The 20,945-nt window shown below is 38.8% G+C and overlaps 1 protein-coding gene across 1 annotated transcript in view; it reads left to right on the forward strand.

Annotated features, from left to right (window-relative positions):
* The first annotated feature begins 270 nt into the window (after window positions 1-270).
* The window catches only part of lamb1 (laminin subunit beta 1), an 84,487-nt gene continuing 63,812 nt past the window's right edge, over window positions 271-20,945 (forward strand). Inside the window, exons 1-11 of the mRNA XM_033039669.1 lie at window positions 271-452; window positions 3,050-3,225; window positions 10,739-10,868; window positions 12,353-12,426; window positions 13,565-13,753; window positions 14,174-14,237; window positions 15,361-15,566; window positions 17,147-17,267; window positions 18,544-18,732; window positions 19,136-19,315; window positions 20,821-20,933. Coding sequence (XP_032895560.1) covers window positions 416-452; window positions 3,050-3,225; window positions 10,739-10,868; window positions 12,353-12,426; window positions 13,565-13,753; window positions 14,174-14,237; window positions 15,361-15,566; window positions 17,147-17,267; window positions 18,544-18,732; window positions 19,136-19,315; window positions 20,821-20,933 — 1,479 coding nt within the window. The 5' untranslated portion in view covers window positions 271-415. The remainder of the gene's footprint in view (window positions 453-3,049; window positions 3,226-10,738; window positions 10,869-12,352; window positions 12,427-13,564; window positions 13,754-14,173; window positions 14,238-15,360; window positions 15,567-17,146; window positions 17,268-18,543; window positions 18,733-19,135; window positions 19,316-20,820; window positions 20,934-20,945) is intronic.

The raw sequence follows: 20,945 nt of genomic DNA on the forward strand, positions 1-20,945 counted from the left end.
CTACATCCTTTCGCTCGCTAGTCTTTCTTCTCACCCTTTAATCTCTGTGCGGCTTTTACTCGCTTCCTTCTTCTGCCAATTGCGAATACATAAAACAGAGCCTCAAAAGTCGGAGTTATTTTTGTTTTGAATTAAAGTAGTTTACTTCAGTATGGGACGTTTCCCACGGCTAGAAGTGCCCCCTTGCATGGGGAACACGGTGAGCGAGGCGGGAGGGAGGTGGTCTGGGGAGGGAGGGAGGGAGGGGCGGGTGTATGTCTGCGGGCGGGGTCTGCCTTCCCCTGGAGTCGGAGCGGCGTCGAGAGAGTAGAGGACAGCCGCGTCAACGCGTCCCGCGAATGAAGTGCGCTTCTTGCCATCGTTTATTACCTGAAGATTTATTCTAAAGTTTATCAGTTGCCGAGTGGGCAGTAATATGGCAATGTTGACCTTCGGGAGTTTAAGTGTTCTGGGTAAGTTTAATTTTTAGAGAATAAAAAATATTTCCTCTCCCCCAACAAATTTAACTGTTAATTTAAAGAGACATGGTCGAATTTTTTTTTTAAATAACACGGCAATTGCATGTTAATACATGCGAAATAAGTTTTTATTTAAAAAGCTAAACTGGAACAAATTTACAACTCTTTTATTCGTAGAAAACGCCCTCACAATTGATCTTAATTGAAAAGATTCCATGGTCCTGAACACTGATTCCCCCCCTCTCCCCCCTTCGCAGCACTAATGCTTTGTTGGAGATCCGTTAGTAATTACCTAGATTGCGGTTCGAACCCTTGACCTGACTTCACAAACTTGTCCGTAATGAAGGAGTTCGCTCCGGTTCTTGGAGTCTTGTTCAGAATCGCAGCAGTGTAATTCTAGCAAAACCAGCTGTAACATTCTGCTCTTCAAAGGGGTTCTCAACCCCAGTGCTGTTCTCAACCCCTAATTGCTCGCACACCTCAACATATTTACCTCACAGTCCGTAGGGTTAATTCAATAAGACGTTTATTAAACTGAAAGGGGTACACTTTAAATGTTGATTTATCACTTTTCTTTTTTTGGGGGGGAATCCGAATTTAAACAAAGCTGTGTGTTTGGCACTTTACAAGTTTACCAACTCAGCTTAAAACTTGCTTCATTGTTAATACCAGTATTTTAGTTTGTCTAAAATGCCCATAAGTGCATCAAGTCACGTTTGTCCTTCGGCACTGGAGGCAGATTGGTAATCTGATTCCCAGCTGAGTGAAAGGTTGCTTTACACAGAGTGGGCCTCGCACTCTACATGCCAACAGCAGCATGAATCAAAGCAAACTTCCCTTATTCCAGCCAAACAAATACAATTGGCAATGTTACCGCATTTCAAAGCTTGAAAGAATGCATGTGTACACGCATCTTGTCGGGTTAGAATAGTTTGGAAGAAGCCATCAATGAGTTTTGATAACCGTGAAATAAAGCATGAATCCTGTTTCCTGAATTTAATTTACTCTGACTCTTAACTTTTGATCTGTGTATAGATTCTAGTGTATTTTTATTAACAGATCTTCAGCAGAATCTTCCTGTGAGTGTTGAGCAAAATACTTCCTTGACAAATATCTTCTTTACATTTTATGCTTAAGAAAGGCACAAGATATTGCACTTGCTGGCTGGCATCTTGAGTAAAACAAAAAGTGTTGGGAGGAAATCAGCGAGTCAGGCTGCATCTAGGAAGGGAAAGGACAAGCGCTGTTTTGGGTGGGGATCACTCTTCAGACCATCCATCCATTCTATTCTATAGATATTATATTAGTTAAACTTTCATCTTGTTTGTACATTTGTTTCCATGTTTGTCGGTTTGTAGGTTGTACCTATATTTGTGCAAAAACGCTACCGGATAGCACTACAATTTTTGTCCCACCTTACTCACCATTGTCATGTGATGTAAATGAAACGCGTTCCGTTCAGATTGATGTTATATTTTACAAGTTATTGATATTTATCTTTACAAAAATCATTTTACAAAACCACTTTTCCACTTGTCCTGCCCCGTCATCCGCATTCAACGTCACAATGGGATCCCGAATTTCATTAACATAAAAAATCGCGATTTTTGTTATTCTATAAAAAAAAACTCAGTTAAAAGAAAATTGTTATTTTCACTGTGGGGGGGGTTCTTTTTTTTTTAACATCGCGATTTTCATTGTGGTGGGCTGAGATGGGGGGAGGTGGTCATTTTAAAAAAAACACAATTTTCATTGTGGGGGGTGGGAGAGGGGAGGTTTCATTAAAAAAAATACATCACAATTTTCATTGTGGGTGCGGGATAGGTGGAGGCTTCATTTTTTTTTAAAACATTGCAATTTTCATTATGTGGGGGCGGGATAGGGGGGAGATGAGGAGTGAGGGGAGCAGGTGAATAGAGGGGGAGAGAGGGAGGGGGCTAGAGGGGGAGGGGGGAATGGGGGAAATAGAGGGCAGCAGTGAAAAGGGGGATATAGGGAGGGGGGTAGGGAGTGGGGGTAGGGAGTGGGGGATGGAGAGGAGGGCAGTGGGGGAGGTGAGGAAGGAGAGTGGGGGTGGAATATGGTGGAGATGAGGAGTGGGGGAGCAAGCGGATAGAGGAAGAGGTGGGGGCTAAGGAGGGAGCGAGTGACTGAGGGGAGGGGAAAGAAGAGGGGGAATGGAGGAGCATAGGGGTAGGAATAGGGATGGCAAAGTAATGAGGGAGGAGGGGAGGGAGCGGGTGAGGGGAGGAAGCAGAGGAGGGTTGGTGGAGGGTGGGAGAGGGAGGATAATGGAGGAGGAGAATAAGGGACTGAAGAGTTATTGCCACATCAGCCGTGCCTGTGCAGTTGGGGGCTATGGGTGAGTGGTAGAATATTGTGTTGGGGAACGGGCCCAACAGGTCTGCACTTGGTCTAGTCTTATTTTAAATTAGATTTGTTTTTGAAAGAGAAAACAGCTTTACTTTGGGTAGGAAAAGCAAGGGAGTGGGTCTCACTGGATACTTTGAAACTGGTGGCAGGATGGGCAGAATGGTGTCTCGTGTTTCTTTGAAGCTGCTGTGTACTCTCATCTATGCTTTGTCTTCCAGTCACCCTTTGGCACAGTGCCCTCTCTCAAGAGCCAGAGTTCAGTTATGGTTGCGCTGAGGGGAGCTGTTATCCTGCCACAGGAGATCTATTGATTGGGCGAGCAGATAAGATTTCTGCCACTTCCACTTGTGGTTTGAACAAACCTGAGCCCTTCTGTATCGTCAGCCACCTCCAGGTATGATGCATGCTTCATTGAATGTGTGTGAAAAATGGAACCATACTTGAATGATCAATTCTGCAGTAAAGCCTGCCTTATTATTTGCTTTTGTGTCTAGATTAACTACCTGCTTCATTCACATAAACTGCTTAGTCCTTAGCTGCCTACTATGATGTCCTTTATGAGGGCGTGGCCTGAGTACCTCTACAAGATAGTTCAAGTATATCTTGATGGGAACTATTTAACTGTATCATGCAATTACAGTTAAAAAGCTCCCACTGTCACTAATCAGCAGAATAAACGCTATAAAAATGATAGCGCTACCACAAATAATATATTTATTCCAATCTACACCGATATATATACCAAAACACTTAAAAAAAAAATTAGACTCGAATATTTTTAATTTTATTTGGGATTATAAAGCACATAGAATTAAAATAAATCACTTGTGCAAACCCAAAGAGGTGGGATTTGCATTACCTAATTTTCTATACTATTATTGGGCAGTACATATTAAAAATATAATTTATTGGTTGGACAGTTCTGCTCAACAGTTGGAATGGATAAGAATGGAGAAAGAGGATTGCGCCCCCTACGATCTAGGAGCGATCATTTTTTCCCCAATAAAGCTGAATAATAAGAAGAATCCAATTATACAAAATACAATACGAATCTGGAAACAAATAAAATTAACTTTAAAATTAAGAAATTTATCAGTGTTAACACCAATAGTGAATAACCCAGTATTTAAACCATCTGGTATGGATAAAACATATAAACAATGGGAAAAAGTGGGAATTAAAAAGGTAGGTGATTTGTATGAATTGGGAAATTTATTATCATTTCAACATCTAAAATCAAAATTTAAATTGAATAACAATCAATATTTTAAATACCTACAGGTATGTGACTTTATGAAGAAATATATACCAAGATTCCAAAGTATAATTTTAGACCCACTGGAAGAAGTAATGAATATCAATGCGGAGTCAACAAAATTAATATCATACTTGTATAACAGTATTTTAAATATAGAATTACCATCAACAGAGGCAATTAGAGTAGACTGGGAAAAAGAATTAATGATAAAAATCTCAAAAGAAACATGGGAAAAATATTTGATACATATACATAAATGTTTGATCAATGCTAGACATAACTTAATTCAATTTAAAATATTACATAGATTATATTATTCCAAAACTAGGTTGAATAAATTTTATCCAAATATTTCTCCCATTTGTGATAAATGTCTTTCTCAAAATGCCAATATTACGCACTCATTTGTCTCTTGTTCAAAACTTTATAAATTTTGGTGTGATATAACCATATAATATAACCATATAACAATTACAGCACGGAAACAGGCCATCTCGACCCCTCTAGTCCGTGCCGAACACATAATCTCCCCTAGTCCCATATACCTGCGCTCAGACCATAACCCTCCATTCCTTTCCCGTCCATATAACTATCCAATTTATTTTTAAATGATAAAAACGAACCTGCCTCCACCACTTTCACTGGAAGCTCATTCCACACAGCTACCACTCGCTGAGTAAAGAAGTTCCCCCTCATGTTACCCCTAAACTTCAGTCCCTTAATTCTCAAGTCATGTCCCCTTGTTTGAATCTTCCCTACTCTCAGTGGGAAAAGCTTTTCCACGTCAACTCTGTCTATCCCTCTCATCATTTTAAAAACATCTATCAAGTCCCCCCTTAACCTTCTGCGCTCCAAAGAATAAAGCCCTAACTTGTTCAACCTTTCTCTGTAACTTAGTTGCTGAAACCCAGGCAACATTCTAGTAAATCTCCTCTGTACTCTCTCTATTTTGTTGACATCCTTCCTATAATTAGGCGACCAAAATTGTACACCATACTCCAGAATTGGCCTCACCAATGCCTTGTACAATTTTAACATTACATCCCAACTTCTATACTCAAATATATTTGATATATTCTCAAAGCTATTTAAGACAAAAATGGAACCTAACACTGAAATTATTATATTTGGAGTAAGTGGAGATGGGAACAAATTAAATACACACCAAAGCTCATTTTTCAATTATGGGTTAATAACAGCAAAAAAACTTATACTTAAATTTTGGAAAAATGCTAATATACCAACATTTAAAATGTGGATCAGTAATATGCTGGACACAGCACATTTGGAAGAAATGAGACTCCTCCTAATAGACAAACAAGACCTATTCTTAAGGAGTTGGTCCCCATTTATTGATTTATTGGATTCATGTGGTGACATAGTATCATGAAAACCAACAGTTTCAGGTATGGGTGAAAGATGATTTAGAATATTTAAAAAAAAAATCTCACAGTGGCGATTGAACAATCTCCCTCCTGCTTTCCTTCTTCACTTATTCCTTCTCTTTCACTTTTTCTTTATTGGTTTTTCACCCACGCTCACTAATCTATTCTTCACTTTTCACAACCTCTTTTTCTTCTCTCCTTTCTCACTTCTCTCTTTAAAAAAAAAGGGAAGTTGTACTGAGAATGTAATATGTTAACATCGTTTTTGTACCAATGCATTGTACTCACTTCTAATAAATAAAATATATTTTTTTAAAAAGCAGTTTTGCAAGATTCCCCAAGGCACCCAATGATGGTAACTGTTCCAATTCTACTGTGGGGCAAATTGCATTCATTAAAAAAGAAGTGTGCAGGCGTATACTTGCTCAAATTGAGTTTTTACGGTGGTGTTAAGTTGTACATATCATGTTAATGCCTGGCATTGTTGCAGTGCACATCTTCAGTTTAATTTGAAACACCAACACAACTTTTTAACATGTGATCAGAAGATTTATTTTTGTGTTTCTTTGTTTGTAATTGGGGAGGTTTGTCAAGACGAAGCCAAAAGGTTCCTTGGCTGAGTTGTTTGGAAGAGACGAATATTAGTGTCATGGCATTATTGATGATTTGTATATTGAGGTATTCATCATTGAAGGTACTTGTCCCAAGACAGATAATTGTTTTTTTCAAGCAACTCGTGAAATTACTGCATTACTATTCTGGGGTTAGTCAAACTTTCGATAGCAACACTTGGGTGTTCATAAGTCTGTTAGAGATCAATAACTCTTTGATTTATTTAAAGCATTTGCATCAACTGCAATCAAATTTGTATCACCCATGAAATTACAGCAAAAGAATCTTAATTTCTTCATGTTAATATGATTTTGGCCATATTATTACATTGTTGAGTAGAGGGCACAGGTATATTTGGATGATGTACTAAGCGTTGTGCAGGAGAGGAATACATGTAGTTGAATGATAGGGAAGCCAAGAGGGAAATTATGAGATATTAAACCATGATTTCATTGGGGAGTCAGAGTAGAGTCAGAGTTGAACAACATTTTGGAGATCAAAAGTGCTGCTGATGATAATAACAAATTTGATTTGATGAAGGGAGAACACAGCAGGTTTCAGAAGCTTTGAAGCCCAAGGATTCTACTATCACTGTTTGTTCTTAACTTTGTAGTTGCAATTTATAGGGCATTTGTTTCTGAGATTTACTACATCAAATGCCTTTGCATCATGAAAATGTAGCCAGTGGCAACATACATTCTCCCTGTCATTTGCACTGCTTTACATATATAGCCTGACTACCTGGATCTGATTGCAGAATAATTTCACAAAAATGTAAGCATGCACATTTTCCGACTGGTTAAAGTGACTGGTTCCTGCAAATCAAGGTGTTGAGTACCACAATCTAATTACAAAACGGTATGTGTGTTACTTCGTGCAGTGCAACTTGCAATTGGCAGTATGGTAAAGGGGAGAACAATAGATGGAAATTACACTCCCCTGACAGAAGCCAAAAATTGTAGTGTTTCATTCAGTCCAGATGCAGTTTGCTAGCTTATTTTGGCTCGGATGAAAATAGATAATTGATGAGATCAGCAAGTGGTTTTAACTTCGTCATGATACCTTGCAAAGGTGCCTCAGTAACTGAACCAGTAACAGTACCCATTATCAGCCAACACTCGGAAGTAAATCATTGTTCAAAGGTGGGGACTTAGAAATTAAAAAAAAAACTATTTGGTGTATTGTGTGCAGTTTTGGTTGCCCCATTACAGAAGGATGTGGAGGCTTTTGAAAGGGTGCAGAGGTTTACCACAATGATGCCTGGATTAGGTGGTATTAACTACAGGAAACAGTTGGATAGACTTGGATTGTTTTATCTGGAAAGCCAGAGTTTGCGGGGGATACCTGATAGAAGTATATAAAATTATGAGAGGCATTGATAGGATAAGCAGTCAGAACCTTTTTCCCATGATGAAAAAACAAATGCTTCAGGGCATAGATTTAATGTGAGAAAGGCACAGTTTAAAGGAAATGTGCAGAGCAAGTTTTTTTTTAATTAGATGGTGGTGAAATGTGCTGCTGTGTGTTATGGTTGAAGCAGATGTGTTGGTGGCATTTAAGAGACATGGATATGCAAGGAATGGAGGGATATGAGTTGCGTGCAGACAGATGAGATGGCCTTGGATCAAATAGAACAAGTGGTCCTACAACTTTAGGCTGTGCACGCCATACGCAAGAAGAAGATGCTGGTCTTGGCATCTTGTTCAGCACTGATATTGTGGGCCGAAGGGCTTGTTCTTGTGCTACACTGTTCTATGCTGTTGATTTTTAGCTATACTGATCAACAGTGTGACAGCTAAAGCTCAATCATCCAGTACATAATCTTTCTTTGCATGTGTCTAGTTGAGTTGAACAGTTTTTACCTATATTCTGCTTTTTTTGGTTCCAACAAAGTGAAAAAGATTGGAATATTTTCCCAATCCTAGCTCAAGTATGGATCAGCGGCAGCTAATTTGAGTGTTTTACATAAGGATTATGTTCAGTCTGCAATTTTACATTCGAAATGCTGAAATCGCTCATCAAAGTATTTTCATAATTTGAGGTTTTGTTTTGTTTTCTCAGGCAAGGTAATACTAAAAGAAGTATAATTAATATTTTAAAGTGAATAGCTGTCTGGAATAAATAAGTTACTTTAGCAGTTTTTTTTCACAGTCGCCTAGTAGAGCCATCCTTTAAATAGGCCTAATCAATTGGAGTCTGACAGCTGCTTTGTGAGATAATTGCCTGCAATCAGAAGTCCTGTTTTGTCTTCATTTTGCAAGCCATCCAACATTTTGGTTTGAGTGGTGCCACTACTTATCTAAACCATTTATTCAAGAATTTCTGCAAATACTGATACCTTGAAAGAATCAGGATAGTGTGACCTTCTCGGTAATTGATTGCATTTTGATGCTCCCTGTGAGCAAAATACCTCATCAGTAACTAATCCTTGCTATGCCATCTCTTATCTGTCACTGCAAATGAAGCCTTAAACTTCAGTTATAGATTATTGCTATACATTTTCTTTAGAAAATTATATATATTTCCAAATACAGGCCAACTGTTTGAAGTTACTGAGGATGGTATTTGTAAACATTTGAAAAGTATGATACTCCCTAATGTACAAAAGCTGTTTCCACTTTGGACTTTTTGCCAATAGTTATCAAATTTCATGGCCAACTGCTGTTAAATTGCTTTTTAAGGGTAGAAATTTTGTGTGAAGCTTCAAAATCCTTGGAAAATAAATGTGTGTAGAAGACAGCTTGCTGGGCACCCAGCTATAGGAAGGATGGTGTTAAGCTGTGAAGAGTGCAGAGAAGATTTAAGAGAATGTTGCCAGAACCTGAGGGCCTTGGCTATAGGGATAGGTTGGGCAGGGTAGAAATGTATTACTTGGAGTGCCAGAGGATGGGAGTGCTGTTATAATGCTGTATAAGATAATGACGGGAATAGATAGGGTAAATGTACAGCCTTGTACCAAGAATAGAAGAACAAGGAGAAGCTTAAAGTGAGAGGGGAAAGATTTAATAGGATCCTGGGGGCAACTTTTACATACAGAGGTTGATGGGTAAATGGCATGAGTTGTCAGTGGAGGTAGTTGAGGCAGGTACAATAACATTTTAAAGTAATTTGAAGAGGTACATAGATGGGAAAGGTTTGGAGGGATAATAGAAAAATGAAGGCATGTGAGACTAGTGTAGATGGTGAATCTTGGTCGGCATATTTCTGTGCTGTACGGCTCTTATGACAGCTGACACTGAACCTGTGCTGTAAGAGATACAGCGTGGAAACGGGCCCTTCACCAAATCCATACCGATCTTCGATCACCCATAGACTAGTTGTATGCAATCCCACTTTCGCATCCTTCACAGAAGTGGCAATTTACAGAGGTCAATTAACCATACAAACCTGCACGTCTTTGGAATTTGGGAGGAAACTGAAGCATCCGGAGAAAACCCAAGCCACCGTGCAGGGAGAACATGCAAGTTTTGCAGACAGCACCTCTGCTACCTAATTTATTAGGAAGCCCATGATGTAGTACTGAAAGTCATATTAGTTTGCCTGTTTTTGATAGTTTGGATGTTATTGCAAGTACAGGTGCACAACCTTTTATCCGAAAGCCTTGGGACCAGACACTTCTCGGATTTCGGAATTTTTCGGATTTCCGAACGCAAGATTTTTAGCGTAGATTAGGTAGGTAGCGCGTGCGGCTTGAAAAGTCTGTAGCGGCTGCCTCCTCCCCGGAGACCGGGGAATCATTGTAAATCATTGCTTAAATGTTAGTTTGGAGGGATTTTATGTGGTGGGGGGGGGGGGGGTGAAGGGGGAAACTTTAATTCTTAGTCCCCTACCTGGTCGGAGAGGCGGGGAGCGGGCAATGCCTTACCGGGTCGCCGTGCGGTAAGCTCCGGAGCGCTGTGGCCGCCGACTCCCAACATCGCGGAGCTGGGGCTGCGGGCGTCCGGCCGCGGGCGGCGCTGGATTTGGAGCGCCGCGCAGCCAGGGGCAGAGTTGCCGGGGTCGGAGCTACAACCGGCGCCGCCCGCGGCCGGACGCCCGCAGCCCCAGCTCCGCGATGTTGGGAGTCGGCGGCCACAGCGCTCCGGAGCTTATTGCACGGCAACCCGGTAAGGCATTGCCCGCTCCCCGCCTCTCCGACCAGGTAGGGGACTAAGAATTAAAGTTTCCCCCTTCACCCCCCCCCCCCCTTCACATAAAAGCCCTCCAAACTAACTGACTAACATTTAAGCAATGATTTACAGATGTTTAAGTGTCTCCCTGGTCTCCGGGGAGGAGGCAGCCGCTACAGTAGTACAGACCTGGGTTAACTGCGGGTCGTTTCGGGTCAAGTTTGGCGCCAAACGCGAGCTTTGGTGTGCAGACGACATCCTGGAAAAAATGTCCGGTTTTCGGAGCTTTTCGGTTTCCGGAACTCCGGATAAAAGGTTGTGCACCTGTAATAACAATCAAACTCACGAGCCAGTTACTTATAGCAGTAATCTATGATTTTCAAAAGTCCTTCATTTTATTTTGTAAAAGTGGTTGGAGAGGTTTTGTGGAAATGAGTAAGATGCAAGATTATCAGTCACTAAACATCTCATCATCACTGATCCAGATTACACTCAGAATTAGAAAAATAGAAAATATATAACATTTTACATTTGATCTTTCAGGAAGAAAAGAAATGCTTTTCATGCGAATCTCAGACTCCTTTTGCTGAAAATCCAAACAGTCACCGAATTGATAATGTGGTCACAACTTTTGCGCTCAACCGACTGAATACCTGGTGGCAGTCTGAAAATGGTATGTGTAGTTTCTGTGTGAATTGAATTCATCCATCGATCATTAAGAGATGATTGTACATGTATTCAGGAGATGGGAGACAGCAGATGCTAGAACCTTGAGCCAGAGACACAATGCTGGAAGAACGCGACAGGTCAGGCAGCATTTGTGGAGAGAAATGGTTGGATGACGTTTTGGGTCAGGTTCCTTCTTCAGACTGGAATGGAAGAAGAGGCACAACTCAAAATGAAGTCTGCCCATTCCCACCAGAGTTGTTAAGAAGGGTCTCAACCCGAAACATCACCCATTCCTTCTCTCCAGAGATGCTGCCTGTCCTGCTGAGTTACTCCAGCATTTTGTGTCTACCCTCCAGAGGTGTTGCCTGATTTGCTAAGTGCCTCCAGCAGGGTGCTTTTTGTATGGATATTTAAAATCTGATAGACTAACAAGCTTTCACTTCAAAGTGATCTCAAAAGCTCAACAAGGTTACATTAACTTAAGCCTATCAATGTAATGACTTGTTGATTTAAATGATACCTCATGGGCTTCTAAGACATGATAACCAGAATACTGATTTATATACAGTTCTGTTCATGGTTTATTCCCAGATGGTCCTTTTGTGTATTAATCAGCTTCGGCAGTTCTTTGTTTCTACAAGTTGTGCAATGATACCCTATTACTTAGTAATAATCCCTTATCTGTGGAATTCTCTGCCACAGAAAGTAGTTGAGGACAGTTCATTGGCTATATTTAAGAGGGAGTTAGATGTGGCCCTTGTGGCTAAAGGGATCAGGGGGTATGGAGAGAAGGCAGGTACAGGATACTGAGTTGGATGATCAGCCATGATCATATTGAATGGCGGTGCAGGCTCGAAGGGCCGAATGGCCTACTCCTGCACCTATTTTCTATGTTTCTATGTTTACTCGCTTATAGTGGACAAGCGGTAATAACGGACACCATTCTTTCTGCCCCATGGTCTGTTATAACGAGGGTTTACTGTACTAATTAAAGTGTGATGCATTGTCTGCTCAGTACAGAATCACAAGTTCCACACATTAGGCATCTTGCAAGAATTTCTGGTGATATAGATTGTTAAAGTCAGTATCTGCAAAAAAGTATGGGAAATTGCACATTCACAAATGGTGTTCCTTCTAGACTCTGCCCTTCGTTACAATACTTTGCTTCCCTTCTAGCACTACAAATTATGCACAATTGCTTTTTTTTTAGAATAATAATAATAATAATAATAATGGATGGGATTTATATAGCGCCTTTCTAATACTCAAGGCGCTTAACAACAAATGTAACAACAAATGTCGTGAGGTTGTTTGGGGTCCAGATATAGCAGGGATATGTTGTCTATATATGTTATTTTCATGTTTTGTCCATATAATCTATTGCCTATTATGTCTCTTATGCAAGTTTCATGCATTGAATCTGTTTAAACTATTCTATTTTTTTAAATCCATTTTATCTAATTTAACATTTTTCTTTCACTTTTTTAGGCATTGAAAATGTTTCTCTCCAGTTGGATCTGGAGGCTGAATTCCATTTTACCCACCTCATCATGACCTTCAAGGTAAAAAAATTACACACTGTTTTGAAGTCTCAATCTTGATGTAATTGAAGGGATACTTTGTAATGACCTTTCATTAATTATTTTTTTATTACAGGAAGTGAGGCTTGCTATGTAACTGACCTTTGAAAATGTGAGCTTCCAAATATTATTATCACCTGTGAATTCTTTATGTGCAGGTTATTGTCCCTTTTTCGGGTCACGGAGAAGTTTAAACATATGTATATAGGGCTTGTGAGTTTATTGTGGGTTTATCAGACTCTAGAACTTGCTTTCAGTCACATTTCCTGAGGACACTTTAGTTGCCATCAAAGGTTGAAAAGTTTTTTTAGCTTTAATAAAACTAGCACATTTACGAATATGATGTGCAAACGTTGTCGTACATCCTGCCCATCTGTAAAGGCCTTCCTGTATTTGAAAGACCTCTGCCAATGAAGTCTGTTTTATGAAGAGCCACTGTAAAGAACCTTGGATGTTTTTATGAGTTCAGATGTAATTTGTGTGATACATACTAAAATGAAGTGTTTCCTTGAGAGTAGAGTGTTAGTGGTTTTGGACAAAGTTGCAGCTTCATGGCCCCATATTTTCACATTTTTACATAATAATATTCCCATTCTCAAGCTACTTTGTAGGAGGGTGATCTCTTGGTCATGAGCAGAGTAACATTGTAAGCTGGCTCTACTACACCTTGTGAAGCTGTGGAGCATTGTGACGTATACACTTTGAACGTCTGACAGTAGTCAGCCAGTCGGGTTTTTTTGCTGAAGCTATAAAGGCCTGTCCCACTTGAGCGTCATTTGCACGTAATTTACGCGTCACGACGCACGCGTTGTGCCGCACATATGATGCATATGCGTGGTGACGTAGGCAGTGACGCGCGATTGCGCACGACGCCCCAGGATTTTGGTATGTACAAAATCTTTGCGCGCCATCTGCGTGACGCGTAAATGACGCCCAAGTGGGACAGGCCCTATATACACAAAAAATAAAACACATGCTGGTGAAATGGTTGCTTTCAATCTTTTTTTGATTTGTTTTGGTCTTGTTTGAATGGAGTCTGTTTTTACGCATATGACTAACGAAACGTTGTGAAGACTTACTTGTTCACCACTAAGTCAAAGATTCTTTCTTTTGTGCTCAGACATTTCGTCCAGCTGCTATGATGATTGAACGATCTTCAGATTCTGGAAAGACCTGGCAGGTGTATCGATATTACGCTTATGACTGTGAATCATCCTTTCCTGGCGTTTCAACAGGATCATTGAAAAAAGTGGATGACATCAGCTGCGATTCTCGATATTCTGATATTGAACCTTCGACAGAAGGAGAGGTTTGTGACAAATGCCTAATTTCTGCTTTGCTCAAAACTTGGTGCAAATCTAAGAACTCATAAATTTAAGGAACTTGTCAGAAGTCGAGTGTTTTCTTTTGTCACATACACCAGAATGGAATTGCTTGCTGCAGCTTTCCATTAGATGCAACAACTACAAAAATAAATATCAATAAATTATCAGTTATTCTAAGTAAGCAGGATCATAATAGTGCAAAAACCAAAGAACCATAGTGGCGCAAAGAGTGAAGTGGTTCAGTCAAGCTGAGGAAATAGAGACATTTGGTGAGCTTTCTTCTTGGATTGCCCCAATATGCTGGGCCCAGGACATCCATGGATGTTACTTGTGAATTAAGAAAACTTATATGACTTGCACATGTTGTCTTTTATGTAAAAAAATAACTTCCTCTTTGCCTTTAGGTTATCTATCGTGTGTTGGACCCAGCGTTTAAAATCGAAGATCCATACAGCCGAAGAATACAAAGTAATTGTTATATTTGGGCTTGTAATTTGGGCTATTTGCTGGCAGTACTAGCCTGGAACACTTAATACGTTGTCATTGTTTTTCTGATTCTTTCTTGTATTGACACTGTAGCAATTACTCAAATGGATTTGAGATAGACCTAGTTTCCCATGTGGCCTGCATACTTCCTGTTGACTAAAACTTGTTTGCTGTTAATAAGTGTAGAGTGTTCCTTTTTTCAGGATGTATTTTTTGGCAGAGAATTGGAAAATGTAGACATTTTTAAATAGATCTTAACTTCCAGCCTTTGTTCAATTTTGCCTGTTAATGTTACGTTCCTGATGAAATAAGTCACATTCTGTTTGGTTGAAGGGAAATGGGGAATAAGGAAGAGGGAGAGGGGCAGAATTTTCCTTTGCCACTAAAACATCTTTCTATTAACTGATATTAATAACATTTGAGGTTGTTATATGTTTTAAAAACAATGGGCAAAGGTACGATCCAGATTTGCATTTAAATTTACGCTGACAATTTCCAATGAACAAGAGATCAAGGGACAGTAACACTTGGGGTCATTAGGAAACTGGCATAAAAGATCTACATCTGCCTCCAAGGAGTTATTTTTTTTATTATGGCACCAGTTTCCCCATCTTCTTTATCTGCATGTTAAATCTCTTCAGTTTATTTCTGTTGGCTCGTGTCATTGCAGTGGAGCTACATTAAAGTTCCTCTTTCGGGAAAAATGAACTCTTGCAGATGAAACACATCTAGAAATGTTGATTATTTGTAAAATGGATGTAGAGCTAAACTTTGGTAATTTTGTATTCTCAATTTACTCTAAGGACAGTGAAGTATTTTGACTCTAATCTTATTTCAAGAAATGTTGCAACTTTAATAGGAGTATCTTTGCAAAAAAAAATCCTCCATTTGTAATAGTCATTTAATTCTATGAGCAGCTATTTTTATTAACTTCTCTCAACTCTTTTGGGAAACATTTTAGCTGAAAAAAAATGAAGCTGAATGTTTTTACTACTTTAGTGGAATTGACAATTAATATTAATGGAAACTACATTTGAGGAAAAACATCCTAATTTTCTGAATTACTATAACAAATTCTAATTCACTTGTGTATTTTGTTTTGAAGATATGCTGAAGATCACAAACCTGAGGATAAGGTTTACTAAACTCCATACTCTGGGTGACAATTTACTGGACTCGCGAGTAGAAATCAAAGAAAAATATTACTATGCCATCTATGACATGGTGGTTCGGGGCAATTGTTTCTGCTATGGACATGCTAGTGAGTGTGCTCCTGTTCATGAATCTAACAATCAGAATGTAGAAGGGAAGGTAAGTGGTATATTAAAAAAAATGTTTTGCCTCGAATAATGTTCAATGTCTTTCATTGCCTTTGTCCCATGTTAACCATGAAAGCAAAAAGTACTTCTGCAGTATTGGACTTAATCTGGCTACAAACTATGTGGTCACAAAGTTTGTTTTCTCTCCAGTCGTGAGTTGAAATGTGGCTGACTCACAATGAAGTTTGCTTTGGAGCTTAATTGAACCCAGACAAAACTTTCCCTGACCTGGCTTTGCCATTTCCTGTTTTAGGTCTTAAAACAAAACTTGACTTCACAAATTCCCAGCGACTGTTGTAGACTTTCAGCTTCCTGTTGCAGTGGTCAGACTGCAGTCTGAAAATACTTGATTCTCAAGCAGTTATTTTCTTAACACTTTTTAAATTCTACCTTTTCTGTTTGCTGGGTTGCACCCCAGCTGTAAGATAAGAATGGCAATTGTGTTGTGTTGTATTAATATTCTGAACTATCTGAAAGATGCACGAAAGAATGACTGAGGCAATAATTCCTTGTTTCCCTCTTGGTGCCTCTGATTCCAGATTCCCAGCTGTTTTGTGCCTGTGGTCAATAATTAATTTGTTTTAACTGAAAGTGGGAATCTTGTGATCCTATGCTGATGTATTACTTTAATAGTTGCGTCTATCTTTATTCTTTTGAGAATCATTTCAAAATGAAAGGCAACACTGGAGAAATTGGAGGAATACTTGTGAAAGCTTAATCTTAAATCTTCAATTTGAGAAATTGTATTTTCCTTCCTGTCCACCCCTCATCATTTTTTTGTTTAGCACTTACCCTTTCGTTACAGTAGAAAACAAATTGTATTCAATAAAAAGAGAACATTTCTAGATAAAGCAGCATCTGTGGAAGGAGAAATTGTGTTAATGTTGCAGGTTGGAGACCCTTTGTCAGAACTGATGTTATACACTCTAGTGTTTAAGAAGGAACTGCAGATGCTGGAAAATCGAAGGTACACGAAAATGCTAGAGAAACTCAGCGGGTGCAGCAGCATCTATGGAGCGAAGGAAATAGGCAATGTTTCAGGCCGAAACCCTTCAAGGGTTTCGGCCCGAAACATTGCCTATTTCCTTCGCTCCATAGATGCTGCTGCACCCGCTGAGTTTCTCCAGCATTTTTATACACTCTAGTAATTGGTGCAGGGATAAAAATGTCAAAATTGCAACCTCATCTGTAAGATCTCCTGCGAATCAACTTCATTATTGATTATATACACATTCTTATCTATTTCTGTTTGTATTTTGTGTTAATTGAGAAAGTAATTTTGTACCAGGAAGAATGAAGCCTAAGTGCATGCGCAGGAATTCAGAAATTTTGATTTTTGGTGTAATTGGAGTAAGTAGTTTAGTACTTACAATCTTGGATAGTTGCTAGAAAATTCAAGTCTGTCACCACTCCAATTATTCTTGTGCCTATTTAATTTGGAAAAATACTAAATGATAATGAATGTTGAAATCAAGGCTAAACAGACCAATATTGACCAGTTTTCTTGGGTGTAGAGAACTTGCAGATGTAGTCCTTCGGGCAATGAAATGATTTTGACGCATTGTTTTCCAGGTACACGGTCGATGTGTGTGCCGGCACAACACGAAAGGTCTAAACTGTGAGCTGTGTCAAGAGTTCCACCAGGATGTGCCTTGGAAACCAGCTGAAGGACGCAACAGCAATGCTTGCAAAAGTGGGTTTTGGGTTAAAACATTTTGCTCTTGATAATGAATATCTTCATTTCAGGTTGTATCTGTATGCAGGCAATATAAATAGCTTTAAAACACAAAACAAGCAGGATTCCAGGCTGACATTCATCCCTGGACCATTGACAAAAGCAACCTTTTGTGTTCCAACCTGTGCTCAGTTATTTGTTCTCAGTTGAAGTAATAGTAAGAATGATTGTAAATTCCAATTCCAAATCGAAGGAAGAATCAAACCATTTTCAATGTCTTCCATTTTAACAGGAAACATTGGATTGTTTCATAACTTAATTGCTTGCATAGTAATAAAACAATTGCTATTTTGTTACTGATTTTTTTTTTTAATCAATAAATTATAGTCTGCTTGAACTTTGTGAAATGTTCGAACCTATGGCCTCTTGTGATGTTTTGACTGATACTTCAATGAATACTTTTGCATAAACTTGTAGAATGAAAAATAGCGAAATCATAGCGATATTTGTCCACGCAAGTAGACTTTACCCCAAATAAAGCAATACTCTGCTAAATCAGAAGCTAGCAGATAAGTTTTTGCTTTTATTATGTTTCTTTTAAAATGAGAGATTTTGTAGCAGAATGGTGCAATGTATTATATTTAATTCCTGCTCCCTTTTCTTAACCAATGCACCATTGGTGAAAATACATTTGTAAAAACGCCAGTGCCATGTCTCCTTTGCTGCTATATATCTTGCTGGCATGTTTTGTTGTGGATGAACATGGATGGATACTAAATGCTTGGGTAATGTGCCAGCGTAAAGTAGTGCCTTAGTACCTAACTAAGAAAATGCTAATAAAAGCCACTATGAACAATATTTTGTGGGATGCAAGAATATTTATTTATTTTTATATTGGTGAAGTTTGCAAATAGATTTAATAATGATTCATTCAATCCTTTTTGATTCCACCCTTAGTCTTCCCTTTGCATCATTTATCTGATTAAATATATTGTACTAAATCTTGGTATGGTGCTACATTTAGAGACTTCTTATAATTATCCAAGGAATTTCAAAGAAAGTTCTTTCAGATAAAACTAAGATCTCCTAAACTTACAGATGCTAGAAGGTGAGGTATAACTGCTATGTAAGGTTCTTCTCTGTAGGGCCAAAAGCCAACACTGGGTGGATGAGACCATTTATCATTTGTGTCCGTTGAATGTTTTGTATTTCAATGTTAAAATCCTAATGTGTATTTTGAACTTCTCATATATATAACTATATAAAATTAGGCTTTCTCTGCTTTAAATTTCAGGGTGTAACTGCAATGGACATGCTCATAAATGTCACTTTGACATGGCTGTGTATTTAGCCTCTGGTAATGTCAGTGGTGGTGTGTGTGATGGCTGTCAGAATAATACAATGGGGCAGCACTGTGAACAATGCAAACCTTTCTACTACCAGCATCCAGAACGAGGTATTCGTGCCACTGACATCTGTGAGCGTAAGTACTGCCATTTGATACACCATGACCAAGAAGTAAATGACACTGATCCACTTGAATTATTTTTGTTGGTGGGTTGCGTCAAGAGTTTTAAAGAGAATGTTTGCCTTAAGGTATCCGGATACCTTTTTTTATGCACACTGATTATCCAGTGTTTTAAAAGTTATTCAGAAATGTTAAACTACATATTTAATTTTTGAAGATGAAGTTTTGATATGTGGGATATGTTCTGATTTCTTAACTGTAAGCCTAAAGGGTTTGTTATTTCACAATTTGAACTGCAAAACTGGTGTATTACATTTTGTGAAAGCGGCTTAAAAAAGTTGGAGCTAAATTTAGATGAATAATCCAACGCAATTTGTTACAATGCTTGTGTAATATTGCTCTAATCTTTTTATTGCAGCTTGTAACTGTGACCCGGCTGGATCATTGAATGGTGGGATTTGTGATAGTTACACCGATTTGACAGCTAATCTCATAGCGGGGCAATGCCGTTGTAAGATGAATGTTGAGGGTGAGCGCTGCGATCTGTGCAAAGAGGGTTTCTTTGGACTAAGTGAAAATGATCCACTAGGTTGCCAACGTAAGTATTTGCTTGTTCTTGAAAATTATGCAAAGTTCATTTTTCATATTTTAATTTTGCATCGTACCTTTTGATTCCAGAATTTCAGAAGACTATAGTTAAACATGGTCATGTTCAGGATTGTACTCATTTGAAAATCTACAATTCTACAAATTTTTCAAAAATTGGCATAATCAGGTCTAATTAAACTTTTCTACTGGCATATTTCAAACTTGGTTTCAGTAGGCACTGGACTGCTTTAGAGGGATGTTCCTTTTGTGCAGATGTGAGTAAAAGTGAGAGTTCTGTTGTAAATCTTGTAACTGTCATAAAAAAGGTTTTTAGGAGCTCCAATTCTACAATGCTGAATCTTGTGGGAGGAAATATTAGCTCCACTTAGCATCTCTAAGTCATTGATATGCCCAAAATTATACATTTTAGTTAATTTGAAGGAAATAAATCTGAATTTGTGTCCAATATGTAATTATTCCACATCAAAAAGAACTGCAAAATGAATATTTTTTGATTACACATGAAGTAAACTATCATCTTTTCTGTATTGTGTTAATAACTTCTTCCAGATCCACTGATTCGGAACGTCCTCACATTTTTCAGATACTGGTTTCCTTTCCTTGGTACATTGCTTTAATTTGGTGTGATGGCTGCTTGGTAAAACATAGAATTATGAATGCAGTTAAAAAGAGCAAAACAGAACAAATTATAATGGAGAATGATTCAGTGACATTTATTTTTTTTTAATTTGTAAAATAAGTTTCTTTAAAATTAGGTTGATGTGTCTGCTGTTGCTGGCCAAGCCTATTATTTGCAAATACTTGAACTGCATGAGCTTGATTTGAGTATCAGTGGTGAGCTTAATCATTTGGGAAAAGTTCTGTAACTGCTCACATGTTTGGCCCTTCTGTGTCAATCCAACTGGCAGGTGGTGCAGCAAAGTGGGTGGCCAGAGGCGGTGGTGGGGATGGGTGAGGAGGGGCAACGGAGGGCAGGTGGGTTGGGATGACAGTCAGGAGAAATGGAGGGTGTAAAGAATCTCACTTAATATAATAATAATAATAATAATAATAATTTTGTTTATAGGGACAGTGCATATTAATGAACATTTGCGTGTAAATATGCGAGATTGTAGCCAATCAGTAGCTAATTTCCGTCTCTAGTCTGTGGGTTTACTTCTGGAAAGACCTCTTGTCACTTTAGTGTTGGACTGCTCCACTAGTGTGATGGAGTGTACATCACAATCAGAGGCCTACAATTAGACAGAGTGATAAATGGCATGTTTATTTGAGCCTCCGCTTTGTTTGCATGTGAATAGAAACTGTCCAGAAGTTGAAAAAGGTAAGGAATTGATGTTCGTTGTGTCCAAGATGTTTTCTTTCCTCAGTCATGTATGAGATGAATCCAGCTGGGAGGTGGAATTTTTGCCTCTGCCTCAGTAATCAGTTTACACCTAATTGTAATTGCTGATATTTGTTTGAAAAGTGAGCTTATTGCTTTGTTTGGTCATTTAGCCTGCGCCTGTAACCATTTGGGAACTCATCCAGGAGGATCTCCATGTGATGATGTAACAGGAAACTGCTTCTGTAAACGTCTGGTGGTGGGCAGGAACTGTGATCAGTGTCTGGTAAGTGAATTG

The sequence above is a fragment of the Amblyraja radiata genome, chromosome 21, assembly GCF_010909765.2.
Source record: "Amblyraja radiata isolate CabotCenter1 chromosome 21, sAmbRad1.1.pri, whole genome shotgun sequence".
NCBI classification, from domain to species: domain Eukaryota; kingdom Metazoa; phylum Chordata; class Chondrichthyes; order Rajiformes; family Rajidae; genus Amblyraja; species Amblyraja radiata.